General features: G+C 38.4%; 1 protein-coding gene across 2 annotated transcripts in view; it reads left to right on the top strand.

Moving 5' to 3' along the window:
- SPAG17 (sperm associated antigen 17) overlaps window positions 1-25,188 on the top strand; it is a 231,618-nt gene that overhangs the window by 65,649 nt on the left and 140,781 nt on the right. For both annotated transcript variants that reach the window (XM_057302678.2, XM_034929773.3), the window contains exons 4-7: window positions 4,407-4,538; window positions 17,936-18,122; window positions 20,059-20,253; window positions 22,008-22,189. In XM_057302678.2, coding sequence (XP_057158661.2) covers window positions 4,407-4,538; window positions 17,936-18,122; window positions 20,059-20,253; window positions 22,008-22,189 — 696 coding nt within the window. The remainder of the gene's footprint in view (window positions 1-4,406; window positions 4,539-17,935; window positions 18,123-20,058; window positions 20,254-22,007; window positions 22,190-25,188) is intronic.

The following is a 25,188-nucleotide window of genomic DNA, read 5'->3' as shown; positions in this document are numbered from 1 at the left end:
ATCCCATTTGTGTTTGAATATACATATATGTGTGTATATTTTTTACTGTGGTAAAGAACGATTGTACTCTTACTTTAAGTAAATTTGATCAATCATATATTAGAGAAATGAGCTACCCAAAAGAATGTGTGCTGAAAGCCTGTTTGCCCAGCCTTGTGCTAGCCTAAATTGAGTCAAGCTCTAGCTTATGGATTCTGCTTCTGTTTGCTGAGGTCTTCATATATCCAAAGCAATCCTGTTATTCACCTCCCCAAAATAGGTTGAATATGAAGTCATATGTTGTGAATTTTTACAGTTACTGCAATAAACACCATGGGCCTCCAAGAAAGTCCCTGAAGCCAAAGGATTCTTTTAGTCGGAAACTGGTGGATATTTGGAGCTCCTGGAGGGAAAGTGCTCTCCCAGGCCATCTCTCTTCTACTACCCCTCTTCTCTCTGCTTCACACAACCACAGCTTGCCCTTTCCTCTGCCACCTCACTCCCATAACCTGTTCCAGGCAAGAGAAATCCAGATCCAAATCTTTACACAACCTCAGAATTCACTCGAGATTGAATATGCAGCAGGTTAAGCAATGATTCAAGCTGCTTCATATGACTTCTTGTCAACACACAAGGGAAATCATACAGCAGGCTTCATGGGAGTCCATTCTATCTCTCTCTCTCTCTCTCTCTATCTTATATATGCACATATATACATATATGTATAAATGTGCATATGTATATATGTATGCACACACACATACATGCATGCATACATTTGGTTTCCATGAGAGCGCCTAGGGCAATTCTAAGCATTGGACTTGTGCTTACTAATGTAGGGAGGTTCTAGAGACAGGAGGAATGCTTAGAAGGAGAGAGGACACTAGTGTCTGTAGGTGGACCTGATCCTCAGGCAAGGAAATAATTTGGCTCATTTGGTATATTTTTGTTGGATCAAATCATTAGATAGTAAATATGATGTAATTCTTTGAGCCAGGACAATGATAAAGGAAATATTTTTATTTCTTAGTGTGTACAGAATTACAAGCTCCCTAACAGAAAAATAGCATCTAGACCCCTTAAATATCTTCACACAATAAAACATGAACATGGCTTCTGCCTCAGCTGCACTCTTTGAAGCTTAATTTCCTCATTCACCAATCATTCCTGGAACTGAGTGACCTTTGGTCTTTCAGCGTAGAGCCTCTCTCGGGTCCTGGCAGGCCTCTCTGCCTGGAGAGCTGACCTGAAGAGGTCAGGAGACACAGGCCTTGCCTGGCAACAGTTTTCTCCATTTTAATAAGTCTCATTTGCCCGTAAGACTCGTGCTTTTTTGAGTTTCTGATTCACGCCAAGCACATTTACTTGGCATTTTGGCTTAAAGAGAACTAAGGTTTTAACCCATTCAGGACTATTTTTCTGACTAGTTCTGGAAGCTTAAATTTTTGCCTAATTACTCCCCAAGCACTTCCAGCTCGCTGCTCACATGTTCTCTTATGTCTCTCATCCCCCCATAACTATAGCCCTGGCTAGCTTACCCCCCAGTGCACACACATATGCACAGGTACGCACACTTATTTTGACATAGATGATGGGCAAATTATCTTTACAGTGCTAGAATGTTGGAGATTTGATTGTTCTTTTAATTAATACAACTAAGGCCAGGGAGGAGAAACCTTTGGAGATGTTATGTGAAAAGGTACGTTTCCTTTAAATTCTGTCTCTTTAATTTTTTCTTCCCTCAAAAACTTGTCCTTCAAACAGATTCCTGAAAGATTTGTTTTTCATCTGAGACCAAACTACTGGCTACTGATTGGGTAGAATTGTTAATCATGGGACATCAGAAGAAAGAATTTTGAAATGAAATTAATTTGTAAACATTTTTCTTTTTCCGCCTCTTTTGGGAATGACCCATATACCATGAAAATGTTGTCTCAGATTTTGAGTTCAGCATAGACTTTCATTTTCATTAATTATTCCAATAATTCACAATATCATTCCCTTTGGGAGATGCACAGAAAGAAAGTGGCATTTAGAGAGTCAAGCCTTTTCAGAGCAACCCTGGGGGAGGCCAAGTATGCCTGGCCTCTGCCATTCCTAGTGGTGCCAGGGGCAGGCTGTGCCTTTATGCAGGATGTGGCGCATCAAGTCTGCCTCCATGTGGGCCGTCCCAGGGCAGTTCGGGAGGAGGACACCACCCAGGGCACTCCTCAAGGCTGCCTGTCCACCACTGCTCTCTCTCTCTGTGTCTGTATGTCATGAGAGCATGTGTGCCTGGCAAACTGGTGAAGCCCCTCATCTCCTGTCTCCCCATGTCAGGGCAGGACCTCACTGTTACTTTGATGCTGTGCCAGATTTTTGTTTGAAACCACACCCCACAGATAGTTTTAGACAAACCAGTAATAACTATTATGACCTGCAAAATACTTTTCTCTCAGGATGTTTTGTTATGCTTTGAATACATTTTAATACAGTGAGGTAACATTCATAGACTCCTAGAGAAATCACCTCCAGAGACATCCCATCCATTGCCATGACACCAAGCAGGCTTCACCCACACCCCCCAGACATAGGTGAATATCCTGTTTTCACAGGTCGTGAGGAAAAGAGACTCCACAACCACTCTGGGGTAACCCTTTTCAGTGCTGACTTCCCTTCAGCGCTGTCATTATCTTTGTATTAGAGGGAAACACTAGACTGCCATGACCTTTAAAAACCCACATTTGAATGTTTTGAATCAGATGTCACAGAGCCTGATTGTCAGCACAGTATTTAGCTGGCATTGAAAAATGCAAACCAAATATTGACATCTACTCTTGGGGTTGGACCCAGTCAGACAGCTTTCACTTTACAGTAAACGCCTGACCTCCATCCCCTTAGGATCCCCTTCCACGTGGGATCTGGTCATCATTAAATGGTGAGGTTCTGCAGGTGTACTGCTATGTTTTTCTGCTCCCAGAAATCACAGCCATCATGTCTCTTTCCCTAAATTGTGTTAGCAGGAGCAGAACTGCCATAAAAAGCAAAGCACTGTATTTCCTAGAGTCCTTGCAAGGATTTCTGACATGCAAAGATTTCTGACACTTGGTTAGTTCCTTTGGTTTTTAGAAAAGGCAGCTTTAAAGGAATCCTTTCTCTGGCCTTCCCCTTCTGTGATGCAATGCGGGAACCCCAATGTGATCTCTATGAGGTCCAGTTACATTTTGGCACATGGTAATCCATAGAGCCTTCTGCAGTTAGAAGAAAATAGGCACCTCCCTTTCTTCCGGCTATTTCCCTTGGCGAAGTAACAAGTCAAAAGGAACTGGACTGGTCAGGAAAGTCCTGACCAAGAGCTCAGACAAGACACAGCTCCGTGAGATGCAGTGTGCACAGTCATTGTCTGAGACCAAGGGCCTGAAATTGACACCATATGCGCCCCAGGAGTGATTACTCCAAGGGGGAACATGTCAGAACATTTTAGTAACACCTAATTCATCCCAAGGTTATAAATAAATATGATGCTTGCTTAAAAACAAAAGTCAAAAAATACTTCAACTAGATTACTTCTGTGACAATGCTTCAGGCAGAGGTGAACTTTATTAGGGAGACAACATGAATAAAGAGAAACACATAACAACTTTTTATGGTATATTTTACGTGATTTTATTTTTTTTGCAGTAAATAAAGTGGTTATAGGGCTCCAAGGAAAAGGGCCCAGATGTTAGAGCGTTGTGTGAAATTTAGGGGAAACAAGCTGTAAAAAACACAGTCATAAAACAGGCTGTCAGTGCCACACATCTGGACAATACAGCTGTATGTTCCTAGTGGCTGTCATCACCCAAAGAAAACTCAATAACCTTATTTCACCCCAATTAGGCTGCATACCAACATGATCAACATTAAGTTGCAGGGGGGAGCAACATTCATATGGCGCCTTTGTGTCAAACAGCTTTTATCTTTCATTTGAATTTAGTTACAAAGAAATAAAAGACTGCTAACATAGTCATTTCCACTATTATAAAACCCTATTTAATTTATAATATCCTAATAAGTCAAAGTTTGACAGTTTGGACTACTGGCTATGCCAAACAATAGACTTTCTGTAGCATGAATCACCCTATCAGTCATCCTAAAATGGAGCCCAGCCTATCTTTTCTCTACCCTTTTCCTGGAGTCTGAGTCTAACACCATCGTGGGAAGCACTCTGCCTTATTGGAAAAAGAAGTCGATATTCAGACAATCCAATTTATTTAAAGTAGAGGGTAAATGCCCCTCTCTGTAGCATTGAGGCCTTTTTCTCCCTAACTTTTTTTTTTTCAGCCAGCAATGAAGTATCTTTCCAGTATGACAAATAATATAAAATTTCCTTTCATCTTTTCATCACTGACAGACTGTGCCAAAGGTTATAAAACATCACTTTTTCTAATAATTGTGTTTCTGTATAGGTGTTAACGGCAGCAAAAGCAATTATGGATAGTGGAGAGAAATTAACCTTACCACTGATAGGGAAACTCTTGAAATTTCAACTTCTCCAGATTAAATTTAAGGACCAACAGCGACGGGAAAATGAAAAGAAGGTACTGTACGATCTGGTGGGTTTTCTAAAGAGGGCAAGTGGTGAATGAAATGGAGCCAGGTTTCTCCAGGGGCACTTCCTCTCTTCTTAAGCCTCCCATTAAGTGTTACCTGGCAAATTTGGCTGTCACCTCAACTTCTTAGGGAAAGACTGTCCAAAGATCTGGAGGAATTATGATAAACCCATTAAAAATAGGTTCCCTAAAATATGAAAGTAACAATATTCAAAGCATGTGCCCAGGATTGTTTCTATGGCAGTATATTTATATAATAAAGTTGTAGCCAAGAAGGGACCCAAGGAAGAGACAGGGAGTCGGGAAAACTAAATATGAAAAGGACAGTTGGGGGGAACCCTCACAGTTCGGGTCTAACTATTTAAGATAGTTTATATGATACTCTACAGAAGTGCCTTTTAAAATAATAGGCATATCTGCACCTTCATAATAATCTGAATATTTCAGCAGCAATCCATCACTTCTACTCCTATATTGCACATCTGATAATTTCTTCATACCTGGATTTTTCATTTAATTTGCTTATAGAAATCAATCTGTGTGCTTTCCAAAGACTCATATTTGCATATGAAAAATATTTTAAAATGCTGTTAGCAAACTACTACCAGGTTCACATCCATGTGCTACCATCATAACCCAAAATAAGATGTTTTTCTTATTTTCCAAATCATGCTGAATTATGTTTGGAAAGCCAAATACTTCAGTATATACATATGTAATGTTTGTGTGTGCATGTGTATGTATGAAATGGATTTGCATATGAAGTCATTTCTTTATGCCTTAAGTGGAAAAGGCAAAATCAATTCACGGAAGAAAAAACAGAAAAGTGAAAATGCTCCAATAGTGCCTTCTTCACCTTTGCAAGACCCCCAAAATCTAGGTTTCCTATTTGAATTGGCCCCTCAACAAGGTAATTGTAGAAAAAAATAATAATGCCACCTTCCATTTTCAATATAGGGCTTTATGTTTTTTAGAGATATTTCCCATATAGCATGTTATTAGTGTGGTACATATTGTGCCTAGAAAAATTCTATTCATATTAACATAATTGATAGTACAGTTTTCCATCTAGTGAAACTCTTTCCATCGTGTTGGGGGAGTTGTACCTTAAGAAATACTCAGGGTAATTAAGACTTGACAGAAGAAAAATTGGAAAATTTGAAACTAGTATAGAAACATCTCTTGCCTGTTTAAATTCCAATGCCATATGGGAATCTGAATTATAAAAAGTAGACTGTAATTCTTGCAAAAATTTCTGCACTTTCTGTTTGCTTCGCCCTTTCCCACAGCAGTTAGAAATAGTGTGCTAAAGAGCGTCAATTTACTTGTTTACCACTTATTATGTCACTAATTGTTTATCATAGGAGTAGACTGTAGATTTCCGTTAACAAATTTTAAGTAAAAGCAAATAAAATATTCTAGTAGCTTGGAAAACGTTTTTAAAGCTTGCAACAATATAAAAATATTTTTGCACCATTATTTTACTCAGCATTTCTTTGAAATGTGAACTCTAATAATACAATTAAGAGGTTCTAAAGGTATGGAAATAATCTTTATCTGTTGAAAATTTGAGAGTCCTGGGTAACTGGGGCATGAACCTTAGAGTTTTTATTTTCTTTTAAGTATTAGATACAGTGAGAGAACTTTTGAGCAATTAAGAGCCAATGATTACATAATCTAATATGACATCTCCATTATTTTGGGTTCCCAAAGCACCAACCCCAAATCTCTGAGTCACAACCATATGAGTAAGTGCTAAATAAATTGATGAAAACTCATTGGAATGGAATACAATCAGGAAAATACTCTTGGTAAAGGGGAGATGAAGGCAGTTGTTTGTGGGATGATATCATTGATGTTCATTTCAACAACACTGCCTAAGAGGTCAGTTGAAACAATCAAGGTTAATGCTTGTCAGCCAAGGAGTTTGGCAATAAAGAAAACAAGCAGAAAGTATGTAAAACTGACACCATGCTGTGGATTAGAATATGAAAAAAAGAAAAGAGGACTTTAGCTAATCTTTTCATCTTTCCTGAACCCACAGTGAGATTCCGAAATTTCTACAAGGTTAGTGACTGACTCCTCAACTTTTTAACATCAACATATCTATGTAGATGTTGTCTTTCAAATGTTAATTAATTGCTTACCTCTGTACAACCCAAAGAGTGTTTTGTATCTTCTATGTTTAGTTTTTGAAATTGTATTTTTAAGAATCAGTGCTTGAAAAATATCCATAATAGAAATTATAGAAAATCTTGGGTGAAAGTGAGGGCAAAAATAAGTAATATAGCTAGGTACCTGTTCTAATGTTTTAATGTATCACTACATATTTGATCCTGTTTTAATCAATCAAAACTTTTTAAAAAAAGATAAATAATATAGTTTTAATTGCCAAATACAGTGAAGAAATATCATTATTTTCAACTCCACTACTTTTAATAACATTTTAATCTGGGCTATGGTTAACATTGCTTTTGCTTTCTGCTTTGCAAGAAAGCTTGCTGGGTAATTCATATTATAAGAAATACAAGAAAGATATTTCTAAAATGAACAGTTTTAATGCCTTCAGCATGTAAATTTCTGGGATACAAATGCTGGCCTCTAATTGCAAATAACTTAAATCTATCCGAAAACATTTATTTATTTGAAAATACCTTGTTGATGAACTCCAAATATAAATATCATGAAGAAAATGCACTATATTTCCATAAATATATTTTAGTATTTTAGAACTTCTGAATACAACTTTCTCACACAATAATTCTAAATTAGTTCGATTTTATTACATCTTAAAACTTAAAGTGTTTTGTTTAGAAATATATTTTCTTACATCCTTATCGCAACATTTGCTTTTGCATTTTTACTTCTGTTAATAATTTATCAATTCAACAAACATTTACTGAAAGAAACATTTACAAAAGCAATGTACTGAACAAATATATTCTCATCATGTTCCTTATAATTTTAAAATAAATTGTTTGGTTTCCATTCTGATCCATTTTAATTTAGTCATTATCTGAATATTATATATCTACTCACATTTTTGTTTCTTTTTAACTTCAACTTTTGTATTATATATTAATTATGAACACATTTAAAGTCAAGACAATTTTGAACCCAAATATTTTATTATATTGAGAATTCAACTAAAAGAAAACACTTGATAATTAAAAAAATGAAAAAAAAGCTAAGATACAAAAAGTCATTAACTATTTAAATAATTGGCCAAATAAAATCTAGTCTTAGGTTCCTTTGTGTTTAGTTCAGAATGTTTGTACAGGTTTTGGGAGAAGATCCAAATATATTCCAACTGTGCTTTTAATTTATGAATTCAAATAAGTCGTCCATATTTCCTTAGATGTTTTTAGAAAGCATATCTTTTTTATAAAAAAATAGTTCTTTCTTTTGCTAGCTCATATGCATGGTACAAATTGCCTTATTTCCTGATGTACTATAATTGAAGAGAAGGAAGATAGGTGGTAAAGAACTAGGGTAACTTTTTGTAATACTGGTAAACTATTCTTAAAACAATTCAAAATTAAAAGTGCCTACGTTTGATAATACATCATGATGAAGCCACAAGCAACCCAGAGCCTCCTCCAAAAGAGAGACAAAGAGAAATGAGAGTAGTTTTCACAGACACTTTCCAGCTTCCTCCAGTCCAAACTCCAAAACACTGGAAACCAGCCAAGGTAATGCCATTTGTGTATGTGTGTGTGTGTGTGTGTGTGTGTGTTGTTTTAAAAGAAAAGCCATACGGACATACCAGGAAATTACAGGCTGGTTAGTTTTGATTCAGTTGTGGTTAAAATCTTCAGAAACTATTTTAAGAAATCAAACAGAAAAAGAGCAGGAACTCAGTTTAGAAGGACCCGTGTGGTTTCAGGAAAAGAATAACTTGCCTCACTAACTGGATGGAATTCTTTGAGGGTGGATTATCGAAATGAGGATCCCACTAAAATGGATGTTGAATCTAATGAGCTTCAAAAGCCAACAATTCAGGAGAAATAATAAATGACCCCCCCAGCTGGCTTATCCATAAAATAGAGTAGTCCTTTCCTAATTGGCTTGCTTTTAATTAATGAAAACTTTTTACAGACTTCAGGAAAAATGCAAAGAAACATACATCTTTAACATACAGTAGTACTTTAAAATATGGAAGAGCTATGATTATAGCAGCTAATAATTATAGTTAGCTATCATTATTGACTATTTGGCACAGAACTAAGCCCTTTGCACATGTTATATCATTTAATCTTTTAAATGACTTTATGAGGTACAGAGTATTATTCTGAGTTTGCAGATGGGGAAACTGAGGGTATGAAAAGTTAAGGAATTTTCCCAAGGCCAAACAGCTACTCTCAGTGGAAGAGCTGGGATTCAAATCCAGAACTGTCAGACTCCAAAGACCATGCTCTTAACCCCCATACATATCCTTCCTAAGTGTGTCTCAATAATTATGAAATGGCACTCTTGGCTCACAATCAGTGGAGGGCCTGCCCAGAGACATTTCCCTGTAGGACCAATGGCTGTGCTCAGTGATGTACTCACAACCATCTGGTTCCATTAATTACATTGCATTTAACATCCTCAGGTTAAATAGGGGGACAGTGGTCAAGGGAAGGAACAAAACTCACCAAGGAGGAATGCCCTGAGCTAACCAGCCACTGATTCCAAAGGAAATCCTGACTTAATTTCCAGTCCTGCCCCCCACCCAGAAATGGCTCAGTCTCTGGGGGAATCTCTTAAAACTGGACATCCAGAGATTATTCCTAATGTCCTTCTGCATGGTAAGGTAGGATAGCATTGGCTGATCTAGTACTAAAGTCTTTCATAGACTACATAGAAAATACAGAGAAAGAAAAGCAAAACATTTGCAATGTGTAACCCTATTATAATTAATGTTAAGATTTTGGCATTTTTCTTTCTGTTTTTTTCTGTGATTTGCTTCTTTACACAGCTGTAATCATTGTAAAAATGGACCCCTTTTTCCGTTAAGATAGATTATAATTTCTACTCATTATCACAGTGTCCACTCTATCATTATTACTGGTTTTGTGATGTTTTATTGACTATCATAATTTTCTTAACCATTTCTCTATCATTGAGCATTTAAGTTATTTCAATTTCTTTTCATAATAAACCATGTACTTTGCAGTATAGAAGTCTCCATATTTTGGATAATATTCTTAGCATAGATTTATTAAATTGGATTAATGTTTAAAAATGTTCCCATAACCTTGTATGTTCAAAGTGAGCCCTATGGCCACTTAGACCTAGTTCTCCATTTAAAAAAGAAAAAATGGCTCCTGGTCAAATGAGCCTGGAAATCACTGTGTATTAGATACAACTCTTGAAGATATTTAAGAACATAATAGCTAATTAAAGATGAAGGAGTTTTGTGAAAACCACTCTATTTAATATTGTTTAACCTACTGTCTCTCAAATTTATGTGATCTTATACCTTTGTTTAGCCTATCTCTTGTCCCCTATGATAGATTGCTTATGAGATAGGGTGATATCTTGAAAGAGAACTAGAGGAACACTCAGAAAACCCAGTTTCTCATAAACTACATAATAGAGTGAATTAGTTACAAACTCTGTGAGTATGTTTTCTTATCTATATCCTCAACAATACTATTCTGAGGATCTTATTATAAATTTTATATGAAACATTGTTATACATGAATATGTATATGCATTGTTATTATTATTATTATTATTATTATTATTATTTTGAGACAGAGTTTCACTCTGTTGCCCAGGCTGGAGTACAGTGGCACGATCTCGGCTCACGGCAACCTCTGCCTTCCAGGTTCAAGTGATTCTCCTGCCTCAGACTCCCAAGTAGCTGGGAATACAGGCACGCGTGCCACAACACCTGGCTAATTTTTTTTTTTTTTTTTTTTTTAGTAAAGATGGGATATCGCCATGTTGCCCAAGCTGGTCTCAAACTCCTGACCTCAGGTGATCCACCCACCTCAGCCTCCCAAAGTTCTGGAATTGCAGGTGTGAGCTACCACACCCAGCCTACATTAGGCAGGAGAATCGCTTGAATCTGGCAGGCGGAGGTTGCAGTGAGCTGACATAGCGCCACTGCACTCCAGTCTGACAACAGAACAAGACTCCGTCTCAAAAAAAAAAAAAGAATAAGATGAAGTATAGATATATATCATCAGTTTCACTGACATTTACCATTTATCTTCCTTTCATTGTAAGGAATTAGGAGAATGAATACTTATTAATTATATTTGAATTTTGACATCAAGAAGTCATTTAGAAATAAAATATGATCTAAAATATTTTGAAGCATCCAATAACTAGGTTGCCCTATTATAGAGAAGGAGAATTTTTTATTTTTCCCTTTAAAAAGTGAGAATAACTTAAGATTAAGTGTTCTAGGTAGGTGTCACTTTATATTCAACTGAATATGTGAAATGCCAACACTTTTTTTGGTTATTGCTGAGACAAGAATCTCACATATGCTATGTAACTTAACCGGTTAAGAAATCTCTGTGCCTATCCAAAGCCATCTCACAGTAGGAGGCATCTAGATGCTTTCTGCACATACTGCATTAAAAAAAAAAAAGTAATCTGTGGCAAACTTGACTCTTCCTTCATATGCTGGGGAACATGTGTTCCTCAAACATTGTGGAGAGAGGCAATTTTTGGATATGCCCCTCCTAAAATTTGCCTTGAATTGACAAGAGTTCCCTCTGAATTTTTAAAGTTGTGAGCTAATGACCTTAGTATGGGAACATGCATGCCATGTTATCCAGAAGCAAGAAAGGCCAGAGAAAGAGTTTGTATGAACTAACTTGAGTTTATAACTTAGGGGGTCAGCTTTGCTGAATGCGCCTGATCTGGTTAACTCCATTCCCACTCCCAGATTTCAAGACATAAACCCATAAGTGAGAAGGGTTTACTCAGAATGTGAGAAAAACGAAATGAAAGATAGGAAATGATTTTCCTATGATTGGGGCTTGGTACAAAAGGATATTTCACTTTGAAACCAAGGTAGAATTCTAGGGGCCAACCAGTCAATCACTCTCCAGAATTAAAGGGACAAAGAGACTGTCCTGGTTCAACTTCAGTATGAAGGATGGGAGGAGTGAGGGATAGACTGAATCCAGGAGAGGAATAAGTAGACCACCATTATGGTCAGCCATGGGGAGAGAGCAGAATGCACTGGGTAGGGTAAAGAACATGTTCAAAAATCCACCAAAGACATCTCGACCTGGATCCGGAACCCAGGAAGACCTAGGTACTTCCATTCACTTTTATTGTCTACATATATTTTCTCTGCACCAGAGAATCCTTTCTTTACCCAGGAAATTCTTTACATAGTAATACATATTCTACCAACTGAAGATATAACACTGTTAAATGGAAAAATGCAGGACACCAAGTTATATAGAGAGAACAATAACAGTTATGTAAAAATGATGCAGAAAGTTAATTCAAAAGAATGCATTGCACATCTTCTTCGCTCATCTTCCCCAAGTGGTAGAATTGTGGTGGCTTTTGTAAGCTCTTTATATTTTTTTCCAAATTTTTAGTAATAATTTTTATAAGAAAAAGTTATTTACAGAAGTAAATAAGGATTTATAAGGGTCCTCTTTAAAAATACTTTTAGCTGGGCATGGTGGCATGCAGCTGTTGTCCCAGCTACTCGGGAGTCTGAGGTAGGAGGATTTCTTGAGCCCAGGAGTTTGAGTCCAGTCTGGGCCACAGAGTGAGACTCATCTATAAAAACTTTAAACATTTTTAATACTTTTGCGAAGGTGGGGGAGGTAAATATTGATAATTTTAATGTTAATGGAAATTAGTTTAAAATACACTGTTCTCCAGTCTCCCAAGTTGGGCCTTGCTAGAGGAATGCAAAGGCAAAAGAATGGGAGAGAAAGGAGAAGTGAGCAGAGAGAGAAAGGGAAGTGAGCAGGATGAATGGCTGAGGTGGGTGGAGTGCTCTGGAGAAAGAAAAGGGCATCGAGCAAGTGTGATTCAGCCCCTGGGAAGACAGAGTAGAGGGAGGCAGACAGGTATGGAGAAATCAGGAGAGCATCAAAGACTGAGACAAGAGTATCATGGAAATAAAATGAGTTTAGGGTTTGAAGTCAGACCAGCACTCTCTACCACAGTTGTGTGTCTTCGGACAAACTCTGTATTAATTTATAAAATGGGGATAAAATTACCCATCTTACAGGTTGCCTTGTGAGATCAAATTAAAGATGATGATGTCTGGAAACTATACTCTGCTACTAGAATTTAGCACTTCCTTTGAATGTTTGGTTGTAGTCCGCCCTCCTTTCTGCAGAATCCCAGAATCCCAAGAACCAAATAGAAGAAAGGGCCAGAGAGTTCCTGAGCTTCTAGAACTCCAGTCTTTGCTAAAATGGCTTCAAAGGGATGAGACTTATGTGGCTGCACAGGCTCTCACACCCTACCTAGGAGAACCTGGAGGGCCAGAGGGCCTCTTACTGTCTAACACATGATGGGGAGGAGTATCTGTGAAATGATGAAATGAATGAATGAATGCATAAATGAATTAATGTTTATTCTTCCAGGTAAATTTTAAAATAATTTAATCTAAAATGGTTTAATCTTTTTAGATCAAAAGATCACCCTGAGATTTTATTTAAAATTGCAGTTGTAAAAGTTTCTGGTATGTTTTTGATGGCCACATTGGAAATTTTCTGTAGCAAGGCCAGCTGTCTACCAACATGCTGCACAGGGTGTTGCAAATTAGTAAATTTGCTATGATCCAAAGCTTGGCTGTTAGAGAGCCCTGCATGAGTCTTACCAGTGCTTCCATGCCAACTGCACTCAGGGGCACTGACTTGTGCCTTACAAACCCATTAAAAAAGAGCATGGGTGACTGGCCTGGCTTTGCCACATATTAGCTTTGAGTTTGAACAACTACTTGCCCTCACTAAGACTCAGTTTTCTCCTCCGTAAAATGAAGATGGTGCTCTACCTATTGTAGTTATTGTGAAGACTTGACGAGATAGAATATTTGGACTATAGTAAGAATGTAATAAATAGAAATGTAATATTGATAATGATAAGGATGATAATAATAGTGACAATGACAGCCATGATTAGAATAGCCACTTGCTAATTTACTACAGTAAATATTACTGTCAGTTTTGTGGGACAGACCCATCAGCATTAACTGAAAGTTTTCTCCCTGTAGACAAATTGTACATAGGAAGGCAAACTGTCAGAAACTTATGTAGTACCTCAAGTCTTAACTAGGGAGTTAGTTTAAATGTTTACAGTCCTGATGGCCTGATGCAGCCCCCTGACCACATGGCTGTAACTCCCAGGTTACCCAGACCCTCCTATCTGTCTATCAGGAAATCTCTGCCCTGGACAATTTGGAATTAACACTGTTATTCTCTGCCTCTCTGATTTCTCTGATTCTTCTTTTTTTTTTCTTTTTTGATGTTTTTTATTACTGAGTAATGCTCTTCTTACTGGCCTCTTAGTTCTCTAATGATTATTTCCTCCACTCCACCTCAGCCATTGCCTCCCTTGAACCTTGTCATCACTGAAGCCCTCATCACCTCCAAAGTCTTGAGATCTCCTGTTCTCTAACCTTGGAAATTTCCTATCCTTGTCTCTTACTCATAATCCAATATCCTCCTACATAATTTCTTCAACCACATTATAAATCCCAGTCCATAAATCCCAACACTTTCTATTCATTGTCCTCTCCTGCTATTTGTTTGGCTTAGGTTCCATGATCCAATCAGTATTATCGTTTCTCTGCTTACTCTTGATTCCCCTTGCTCTTCTCTCCTTCCATCACAATCATTTCGCAAAACCCCTCCCAGGATGAACTCAGTGATCCATCATTTTCATTTCTATTCCTGAGCAGCTAAACATAAATGGAGGAATTCACACAACTAAACAGACTGATTTCATGTAAAATTAACAATCTCAACATTTTCAATAAGTTCTCACCACTGGCAGAGTCCTACCATATTACCTCGGTAAGCTTGCTCCCCCACTCTCTGACATAAGATAACTCTTACGTCATCTTCCCTATTCAAACCTCCTGCCTCTTTCCTGCCTTTTCTCAGTTGATGACTTTGCCTCATGCTTCACTTGAAAAAATTGAAACATTTTCTCAACACCATCAAGATGTCTCTCTTTCTGGCACCCAGCCTCTTCCTGTTGTTCTTAGTTATGAAACTAAGAAATTCCCTCTCCTTCTATCAAGGTCCAGTCATTGGCACATTCTTTTGTTCTTATCCCATGTTGACTTCTGGAGAACTTTAGTCTCCTCAGCCCCATATCTTCACTGTCTCCTTCTCTACTGGATCATTCCATCAGCCTGCAAGCATAACATCTCTTGACTTTACATATATACATACCTTGACCTCATACCCCCTTGCATCCACTCACCCAATGAACAACTCAGAGCTCTGGTTCTGCTTCACAACCAAACTTCCAGAAACAGTTGTCCATAAAAGTGGTTTCTCTATTGATACTGCCCTCCTATTTTCCACCTCCACACTCCACCATAATTGCTCTTCTTAATGTTACCTACAACTGCCAATTCTTGTCTTTTTGACCTTTTTGGTTTCTTAGTTCTCTAGCTTCACACTATATATTTTTCCCTATCTTTTTATCCACTTCACTGTCTCTTTCTGCTGGCATCTCTCCCTATACCCATTGGTAAGCATTGGAGTCTCTAGCATGATCTCGGACTCAATTCTCATATTTCTCAAGAAACTTCACCCATGGTGATTCATCTCTTCCCATGCAATTAACTACTATTTGTATGTTATGCACACCTGCATTTGTAACTCTAGCCAAATTTCTCTTCTAGGGAGAGAATGTGTGTATTGAACTACCTTCTTGACCTCTCAAGAGGCATCTCAAAGTTGACATAACACTGTTAATATTCTGTCCACCTTAAGTAAAACTCATTTATCACCCAGTCTTCTCTATCTCTGTGACATCATCAACCACCCAGTTGCTCAAACTAAAATCCACAGCACTATCTTAATGTACCTTCTTATTCAGACTTCATATCTAATCTTTCAACCCATGAAGTTTCAATATCCAAGATACATCTCAAATGTATCTTTCTTCACTCTGCCAACACTTTAATCTAAGTCACTATTGGGTTTTATCTGGACTATTGCGAGAGTTTCCTTACTAGTCTTCTGGTTTCCAATCTTGCAAAATCATAGAGCTCCTCTACTTAAAACCCTTTAAAATCTTCCCATTGCATTTTAGTTAAGACATAAACTTGTTATTTCTACCTCCAAAGCCCTGGATGGCCTGGCCCATGCTCTGCCTCACACACCTCATCTTGGGCTACTCTGCACCTCCACTGCTAATTTCCCTGCCGGGGTCATCTCCTTTCAGTTCTTGGAACACACGCAGCCTCTTATGCCTTAGGATCTTCACACACACACACACACACACACACACACTACATTTTCCCTGCTTCTCATGTGTATGACTCTTGCCTTTGAGATCTTCGCTCAAATGTCACTTCCACAGAGAGTCCTTCATCACCTACTTATGAAAGTGTTCTCAATTGTGTTTCTATAACGACACTGGGTTTTATTCTTCATAGCAGTCACGAAAATTGATATTCACATTTTTATCTGTTTGTTTGTATTTCTTTTTCTCTTTCTTTCCCCATAGGCTGTGAGCTCAAGGGGCAGAGCCGAGCCCCATTTTAGGCACCAATTTATACCTGGTGCAGAGAGAAATGCTAGGACCCTTTCACTCTTCTGTACCTTACCTGTGCTCTCGTTGCTGCCTCTACCCAGTGTTTGTGAGTGATACCTGCAGCCTTTACTGATGTTTCCCTCTGCTGCTGAGGAAGGCTGGGACAGAAACTGAAGCTCATAAAAATATTCACTGAATGAATGAATGAATAGATGAATACCAGCATCCCATACATTTTCAGAACTTCCATTCTCATTGAAATTCTATTGTTAAGATTACCGCATTTGTGTCATTGGGGATCAACTAAGGGAGATGTGTGTAAAGTCTGGCAAGCTTGACTTTGGCAATGCCCTCTTTTCCTTCCAATCCCCTTTTTCTGTCTGGCATGGAGCGTTTTCCCTGGACCTCCACTTCCACTCCAGGGATGTATTTTCTTCTTCGCCCCTAGCTCTTCTAAGGAGTTAATTTTACCACTTACATATGCTCTAGCCAGTTGGATTTTTCTTCACTTTCTAGAAATGGGTGAGGCCATTTCATAGTCTGTACCTGCCTCCACCCCAGGCTGTGAGTGACACTTGAAGCCCCTGCTGATGATGTCCCCTTCTGCTGAGGAGCAGGTACAAAGGGTGGCAGTTTCATCACCACTAGAGCCATAGGTGCTAGAAGCCATGGGCCCCTCTGGGTGCCAAAGCTAAACTGGGCTCTCCGGAGCCCTTAACATCCAGAAGCCACATGGAGTAGGGTAGGGGAAGTGCTCCTCTCCCCTTCTGCGTTACATTCTGTTAGCTGGATGTCAAAGCAACATATCTTCTCAGTACTGCCACAACATTTCAGTGAGTACAACTAATTTGTATTAATAAACACATGAACTGAAAGTGTAATTACATTATGAAGTACTGCACAACATTTTTGGCAACTGTTTGGAAAGAAAGAAAAGCGGGGTGTTGGGGTGGAATTAATGTTTACATGGTACATGCCAATCTAAGCACGCCCCAGAGCATCATGGAAGGAATTCATGTTGCCAACTGATGTTTTATTCTGACCCCATCTTTGAAGGCATCAAATAGCAACCATTGGTTATGTCTGCACATTCTTTAGTAGGATTATAATAAAAATACTTAGTTAATGCTAAGTTCCCCAAAGAATCTTTTAATCTTTATTTAAAAATTGGTCAATACATTACTTGTACTATGAAATGCTTTATCAAGGAGATTTTAGCAAAACATCTCTTTTCCTTTTTATTTTTAATTCTTGTTTTGTTTTGTTTTTAATAACCAACCCCACCTCTCTCTGAGACTCAGACAGAGGCTCCCCAGGGCTAGACTAAAAGATAAACCTAAATTCCTGACACCATTATGTACTCAGAATTATCTTCCCGCCCTGCCGTCAAACCACTGGGGTGGCTTCTTAGGCCTCACTTGGCTCTCCCGTAGGACTGATTCTCTTCCAGAAGTCTCTGTATAACCAGCTTTCTGGCACCCACTCCTCCAGTCCTCATGCATAAATGTGCCTTGTCACAACTTAGTCTCAAGCTGGAATCTCCACTATGCTGACTTATATAATGAATACCTAAAAAATAAAGAGTATACAAGTGATTGAATGAGATGAAGAATTAATTCACCTGGCAGTAGAAAAGCCATTGCTTGCTCACTGTTTGATTTGGAGAAAAAAGTGTTCTCTCATTCCAGGTAATAGAAGACAAACCTAAGTTAGAAAAGGATAAAGGGAAAGCAAAATCTCCCAAGGAGAAAAAGGCTCCAAGTGCCAAGCCTGCCAAAGGAAAGGGAAAGGATCAGCTTGAGGCAAACGCACCAGTGAAAAAGACCACCCAGTTAAAGCGGAGAGGAGAAGACGACCACACCAATCGTTACATTGGTCAGTAAGGTGCTGCTGCCGGCGGTGCCTTTCACGAGTGAAACACAGTGGCAATAAAATGAGACCAGTTAATTTGGTGACTCACATAGAGCGCATAGTTTCCTGAAGCCAATTCCTCCACAATCATTTTGCCCTAGAGACACTAGAATTTTCCTGCCTCATGAACTGTGATGCGATTGGAGCAGTCATCCCAATAACTACGCTTAGTCTTTCCCAGCCTTTTCACTCATTAGAATCATAAATCACTTACTCCCATGACACCCTGAGAGAAAAAGATTTCTATTTGCAATTCATTTGTGTCTGCAAGCAAATTTTTCTTGAGACAGGGTCTTCCTCTGTCACCCAGGCTAGAGTGCAGTGGCACAATCATGGCTTATACTACAGCTTCAAAATCCCAGGCTCAAGCCATCCTTCCACCTCAGCCTCCCCAGTAGCTGGGAATACAGGAACATGACCATGCCCAACTTATTTACTTATTAATTTATTTTGTAGAGACAGGATCTCTCTATGTTGCCAAGAGTGGCCTTGAACACCTGGGCTCAAGTGACTCTCCCTCCTCAGCCTCCCAAAGTGCTGAGATTACAGGCATGAGCCACTACACCTGGCTCTCTTAAACAAATATTTATTAAGCATGTGTCTTGCTAGGCACATTTACACAGTGCAAATAAAGGCTGAGATAGCCAGTTGACTGTGCTGCCAAGGAGCTTACTATCTTGTTGGGCACATATAGGAAAGTCAGACATAATTATAAAGCAAAATAAAAAGTGATTATGGTCATGAGTGAAACACAGTGGTAATAAAATCAGATCAGTTAATTTGGTGACTCACATAGAGCACATAGTTTCCTGACCCCAACTCCCCCACAATCATTTTGCCCTGGATAGAGACACTAGAATTTTTCTTTCATTTTAGTTTCTTAATATAAAAATGATTCATCCTAGGCAGCTGTAAGTAATTCATTCCTGCCTTCCCTTGAATGCAAATGAGCTACCTGTTGTTATCTGCATATTTAAATGAGATAGCAGAGGGCTTTCCCATCCTTTACCAGTTGACTCCCCTCATGCATCTCTGCTCTAAATCCAGTAGACTTGGAAGAAGTGATATTATGAAGTCCATGGGCAATATCAACATTGATTAGTTTAGTGATAGAAGAAAAGTCATAACTTAAAAATGAAAAGTTGTGCCTCTGTTGCACTATTTATATATTGATCTTAATGGGCTTTTGTGAAATGTAGTGCTTTTTTGTACCATGTGCTATCAGTATTAAAGTATAACAATTATTCTTACCCTGCAGAATGTCACATTCTAAAATAAGATCATGTCTTAATATTAATAAAATAGTATAACCAGGGCCAAATAAAGGAGAAAAATGTTAGGAAAGTGCACACTATGTATTTTAAATTTTTAATGCAATAAATACATAGTTACTACATAATCCATACTCGGGATTCACACCCATTGACATAAGTGCATACAACACTTTTTAAGGGAGCATGTCCATATTCATTATTTCCCTCTTCTGTAAACACCTCTAGTTATAAAATACCACAAAGCTGTAGCTATTTGTAATTCAGGAGTAAAGCCAGATGTTGCTCAAAAGAGATTAGAACCCAAAAAAGTTACAGGCTAAACTCTTAACAAAAACCCAAGCACACATTTTCTATGACCACAAGCCCCATATAGGTTTGTCCTTCTATTACGCCTATGTCGCATTTGCAAAAGTGATTTAATATTTTGTAAAATAGTCACAGCCTTCTTACTGGAAGGGCAATAATGAAAAACAGTCAACATGACTGCATTCCAGCCAACTGGATCATTTTTGGCAAGCCAGAGGGATTATAAATGCATGCATAATGTATATAGCCATTGAACTGGCTGAGTGCAACCTGCTCTCTTTTACAATGATGGCTGCTCTTCTTTATGGTATTTTGAACAGACGATGAGCCAGATGATGGTGCCCAACATTACATTATAGTTGTGGGCTTCAACAATCCTCAGCTATTAGCAATTATGGCTGAGCTTGGCATTCCTATAACCAGCGTGATTAAAATATCTTCAGAGAATTATGAACCTCTGCAGACACACCTGGCAGCAGTTAACCAGCAGCAGGAAGTTCTTCTTCAGCCAGAAGGTATGCAGTCTGCTACACAACTTACTGAGTCCTTCAATATTACCCACTGTCCTTAAAGTACAAATATAATTTTCTGTCCAAAACATAGTCTTACAATTAGTACATTATTAAATCTTTTCAAGACTTTGATTTGCCATTTACTCTGCTTGCACCAGCCAAGTGTTGTAAATTTTGCAAATCAAAATCATACCCTGTATTTATATCCCCTGTATCATACCCTGTATTTATAGCCACAGAAAACAGACTGCAGGTCAGAAGACTTGGTTATCCAACTGCCTTTTCTGGAGCATTTGATCTATAAGTTTTACCTAAAGGATGCGCTGGATGAATCACTGTTAATAATCTGTTCTTGCAGAAGTCACAGTTCAAGTAGCCCAAGGGAGGTCACAGCCTTAGATTCTTGCCCTGTTCTGCTATTGGCTTATTATGAGAAATCACTGGGGTGCTATCTTCCTAGCCTTAGACTAGCAAGTTGTGGGATGAAGTTCCAATCATGATACCATTTAGCCATTTTGAGCCTTGAGGTCTTCATCTAAGAAGATTATCCTAGATGACTTCTGTTGAAGGGAAGCAAAAAGCCACTGTATACTTTAGGAAATAGAACTAGAATTTGGTGTAAGATTGTGTTACCAGATGCCCAAGTTTTTTCTGCCATATGCTGTTGCTTTTATTGTTATTTATTAATAATATCATTTGCACAGTGTTTTGTATCTTACGCAGCCACATCCCAATTTTTATAACACTACATTTTTAAATTGCTGCTCTATAAAGTTAGAAATAGCTACCCTTGATAATACTAATAGGTCTCATATATTGGGCACATGTCTTGGGACTAGGCTCAATGCTAAGGACATTAAGTACATTGATTCATATTGTTTTCACAACAAGCCTAGGAAGTATGTTTTATTGTTTCCATTTTACAAAAATGGACTCTCAGTCTAGAGGCAGCTATTAAGTTAAAAAGTTGAGGTTCAAACCTAGGCTATTCCTGATGATCTCAAAGGATAGTTGTAATACTAAATGGTTTATTATTGAAGTGAGAAAATGCTGCATAAGCTCCAAACACAGTCTCTCTGTAAAAATATTTAATATATAAAAATAAAATAATAAAAAATAGACTTTATAATAGAATAATGAGATCTTAGTAGTAGAAACTACTATTTAATTATAGATGTAATAAGCATAAATATTTTGGGCAAATTTTTAAGCATAATTTTATGGAAATCTGTCATTATTTTACAGTAAAAGTACAAATACCCAGAGAAGCCTATTGCTATTTAATGTGACCAAAAGGTAACTGAAACATACAACATTGATCCACTCTGTTTTCAGCAATATAAGAAGGAGAACCAGATAAACTGCATTTGTAATCAGTTATGTAGCAGACACTAAGTTGATTTAAAAAGTGATTTGGCAGAAAAACTGGTCCTATGTAGATTGTCATCTAAGAGTGATGGAAATCTTGAACATATTTAGCTCCCAAAATGTGTGACCTAGTCATAATCTTCCTGGGCCTCAACTATAAAATGAAGGCATGAGATAAGTTCATATTTAAAATGAATCTCAGAAGTAAAGTTCTCTGATTTCATAATTGTATACTCCGACTTCAAAAATTTATCAAAATTACATTCCTTTATTTACATTTTCTGGTACTGTACAGATATCTTGCAATGCATATGACTCACCATGTTCACTTAAAGTAGGAAAACATTTAACACTCTCATTTGGTAATATAAACATGTTGCTATTATTAGATCTAGAAGCAGAAAAATTGAAGAAAGAAAATGCCATAAAAGAGCTTAAAACTTTCTGGAAGTACTTGGAACCAGTCCTGAATAATGAGAAACCTGAAACAAATCTCTTTGATGTTGCTCGACTTGAGCACATGGTCAAAGCAGCTGATTTTCCTTCTGACTGGTCAGATGGCGAGATGATGGTTAGTACACACATTACTGAGAGTGCATGGTTTTAACATGTGACACAGTGGTTCTATTTGCTCCATTTATTCATGACATAGATAGTTACTGAGCGCTGATTACAAGGCATTGAGCTAGGCTCTTTTATCTTCAGGATAATGATAATATTGAATGCTCAATGATGGTTATAGTCTGATTCATTAGCTTTTAGTGTGTGAATTAACAACAAATAATAAGATGTAGTAGATGAGGATCAAAAGGATGGTGATTCTTTTATATGGTGACACGTGGCTTTGTTTTAAAACTCAACAATGTTCTAGACAGTAATTAGAATCTTCATATGTATTAATTTTAAAATAGTAAATTTCATAGTTTGTTAAATTACATGTCTGACTTTTTATGTTTCAGTTCATACATTGCTTTTCTAAGCCCTTGCTTTTATTCCCTTTTTTTTTTTTTTTTTTTTTTTGAGACCGTCTTGCTCTGTTGCCCAGGCTGAAGTGCAGTGGTGTGATCTCACTGCAACCTCCGCCTCCTGAGTTCAGGTGATTCTCTTGCCTCAGCCTCCCATGTAGCTGGGACTACAGGCACGTGCCACCAGGCCCAGCTAATTTTTGTATTTTTAGTAGAGATGGGGTTTCGCCATGTTGGCCAGGCTGGTCTCGAACTCCTGACCTCAGGTGATCCACCCGCCTTGGCCTCCCGAAGTGCTAGGATTACAGGCGTGAGCCACCATGCCTGGCCCCAAAATCTTATTTTTAATATATTTGGCCAAGAAGGTCTATCCTAATAGGATGACTTGACTTTGGCCCTGTAGTTATCAGGCATTTCCCAAGAGTGGGGTTTACTGGCCCCTGCTATTGAGGAGTTTGCAGAGAGGCAAGACTAAAACCGTGAAACAGAGAAGCAGTGGTCAAGGACCCACATATCTGGTGCTCGGTTATGTGAAACACACTCTAAGTTTCCTACTAATTCAGACAAAGAAAAAATGGAATGATTGGAAAAGTAGTGAATGACAGATGCATGATGGCTTTTTAACAAAACGGAAGGTCAAATGACTACTTATCGAAGATGCTGTGGAAAGTATTCAGGCATCCCTCTGCTACAGAAAATCTCTCAGGTCTCTTTCTAGTTGACCCTTATCCCAACTAACAGGGGCCTCGGAGTGTTGAATACCCTGCAGGACGATATATTTCAGCGTTAAGGGAGCTGAAATGAAAGCAAAGTCCTAGGGAAGGACCATATCAAGTGAGTGCTCTGAAAAAGGCTGGGCAAAGTGGAGTGTGGAGGGTGGATGGGTGTCTGCACAGTGACTGTGGGTAGCTGACAAGAAAAAAAAAGAAAAGCCAACTCTCTAAGAGAAGGGTGAGATCAAAGCCTGGAACTGTTTCTACAGCCGAGGGTAGGCTATGGGGCATGGACACTTCTGACTCTTGAGTGTCCCCGGTTCTATTACCTTGAGATAGATATGCACTTAATGAAGTAAGTGAAAACTCTGAAGAGGGTGGCCAGACTTGAACCCTGAAGGATGGACAGGACTTGAATAAGTAGTAATGGAGAGATCAGTTTGAGTTATAAAGACTCTCAACACAAGGCATTAGATGTCACTATGTAGAAACACCACACTTAAGTCTGATATCCTGGTGAATCTCAGCCTTGTTCTCTGCATGGAAAATGAAGCTGAATGTAGAAAAGCTGTGATAGAAGGCAGAGCTAGTTCTGGGAAAGACTAGAGACTCCAAACTCCCTTTGTCCTTGCCCCTCCCCACCCCTTCATCTAGATGTGTTCAGCTTTCCTGCTTTGTCTTCCACTCTCCTGCCTCCTAAACCTGACCTCAGAGAAGGACCCACTGTCCTCTGTCCTTCACTATTTCATGTTGCCTTGGGTCAGTATGTTTCCCTATCCTGGAGATATTGGCATTCCAAGTAACATATGAACATTCCACCCTATTTTCTTGAAACTCTAGATTATACTAAAAAACGTGACATATTTTGGGGGAAGAGGCTATTTCCTTGGGATCCTGAAATCCCACCTCAAATCCAGCTTCTTACTCTCTCTTCCACAGACCAGCTGTTCTCCCAAGCATGTAAAATCTCTGGTTAATAAAACCCACATCCACAAATTTAAATTTTGGAGAAACACTGCTCCTCTCATTTGGGCCAAGGCCTGGCTAAATACCCTATCAAGAACTTGTGTATATTTTTTGTTCAACAAGACACAGGAGATCCCAGCCTTATAATCCCTGAACCATAATTCATTCAGAGGAAGCTGCTTCTAAGTCAGCCTCAAGCCAAGTACCTTTTGCTCCATCTCTAGCTAGGGCTCCCTACTGTGTGTCTTCTTTACTTTCCAGGCACAGGCTGAATAAAGCTGAAATGCAGAGTCTAAAATCGTGTACAATCCATTGCATCATCAGAACATAGATGTGAACACTGTGGTATACAATGGCAACTTCAAAGGACCGAGCACCATTTCTAGCACTCTGCTTCTCACTGCAGTGTCCACATTTTAATCACTTCCTTTTAAAGAAAGTGGTAGTGGCTATATTTTACTTTTAAAAATACAGAATGGAATAGTTTAAATGGCAATTAAAGTTCAGAAAAATTATTTTATGTGGAAAAATATTACCAGTCTAGTTATGGTAGAACATTCCTGACTTCAGAAGTGAAACATTAATGTAAAGGGTCTCTAGTTGGGCCATGAAGGTAACTGTCAACAATGAAAACATTCAGGTCTCTACAGAGCCAATTAGGGCTGTGTTGCCCAGCTTCCCAGACTGATCTATTAGTCAATTTGCAGGTATTTACTGAATGTCATCTTATACCAGGGCTGTGGTCTGGGTCCAACTGTAGTAATCTTTTAAAGCCCATGCATGCCTCTGTAAGATATGGTTTGTGAGTGAAGCACTCAGCATTGAGGATGATGGGGAGGGAAAGTCTTGAAAATGGTTCAGTCATTAAATTGGATTCTAGAAGAAAAGGCCATTGAATTTAATAGGTAAGATCACAGTTCATTTTA

Source organism: Pan paniscus, chromosome 1 (assembly GCF_029289425.2).
Source record: "Pan paniscus chromosome 1, NHGRI_mPanPan1-v2.0_pri, whole genome shotgun sequence".
In the NCBI taxonomy this organism is placed as follows: domain Eukaryota; kingdom Metazoa; phylum Chordata; class Mammalia; order Primates; family Hominidae; genus Pan; species Pan paniscus.
The sequence above is the reverse complement of the archived record's forward strand: the minus strand, read 5'-3'. Positions and strand labels throughout refer to the sequence as shown.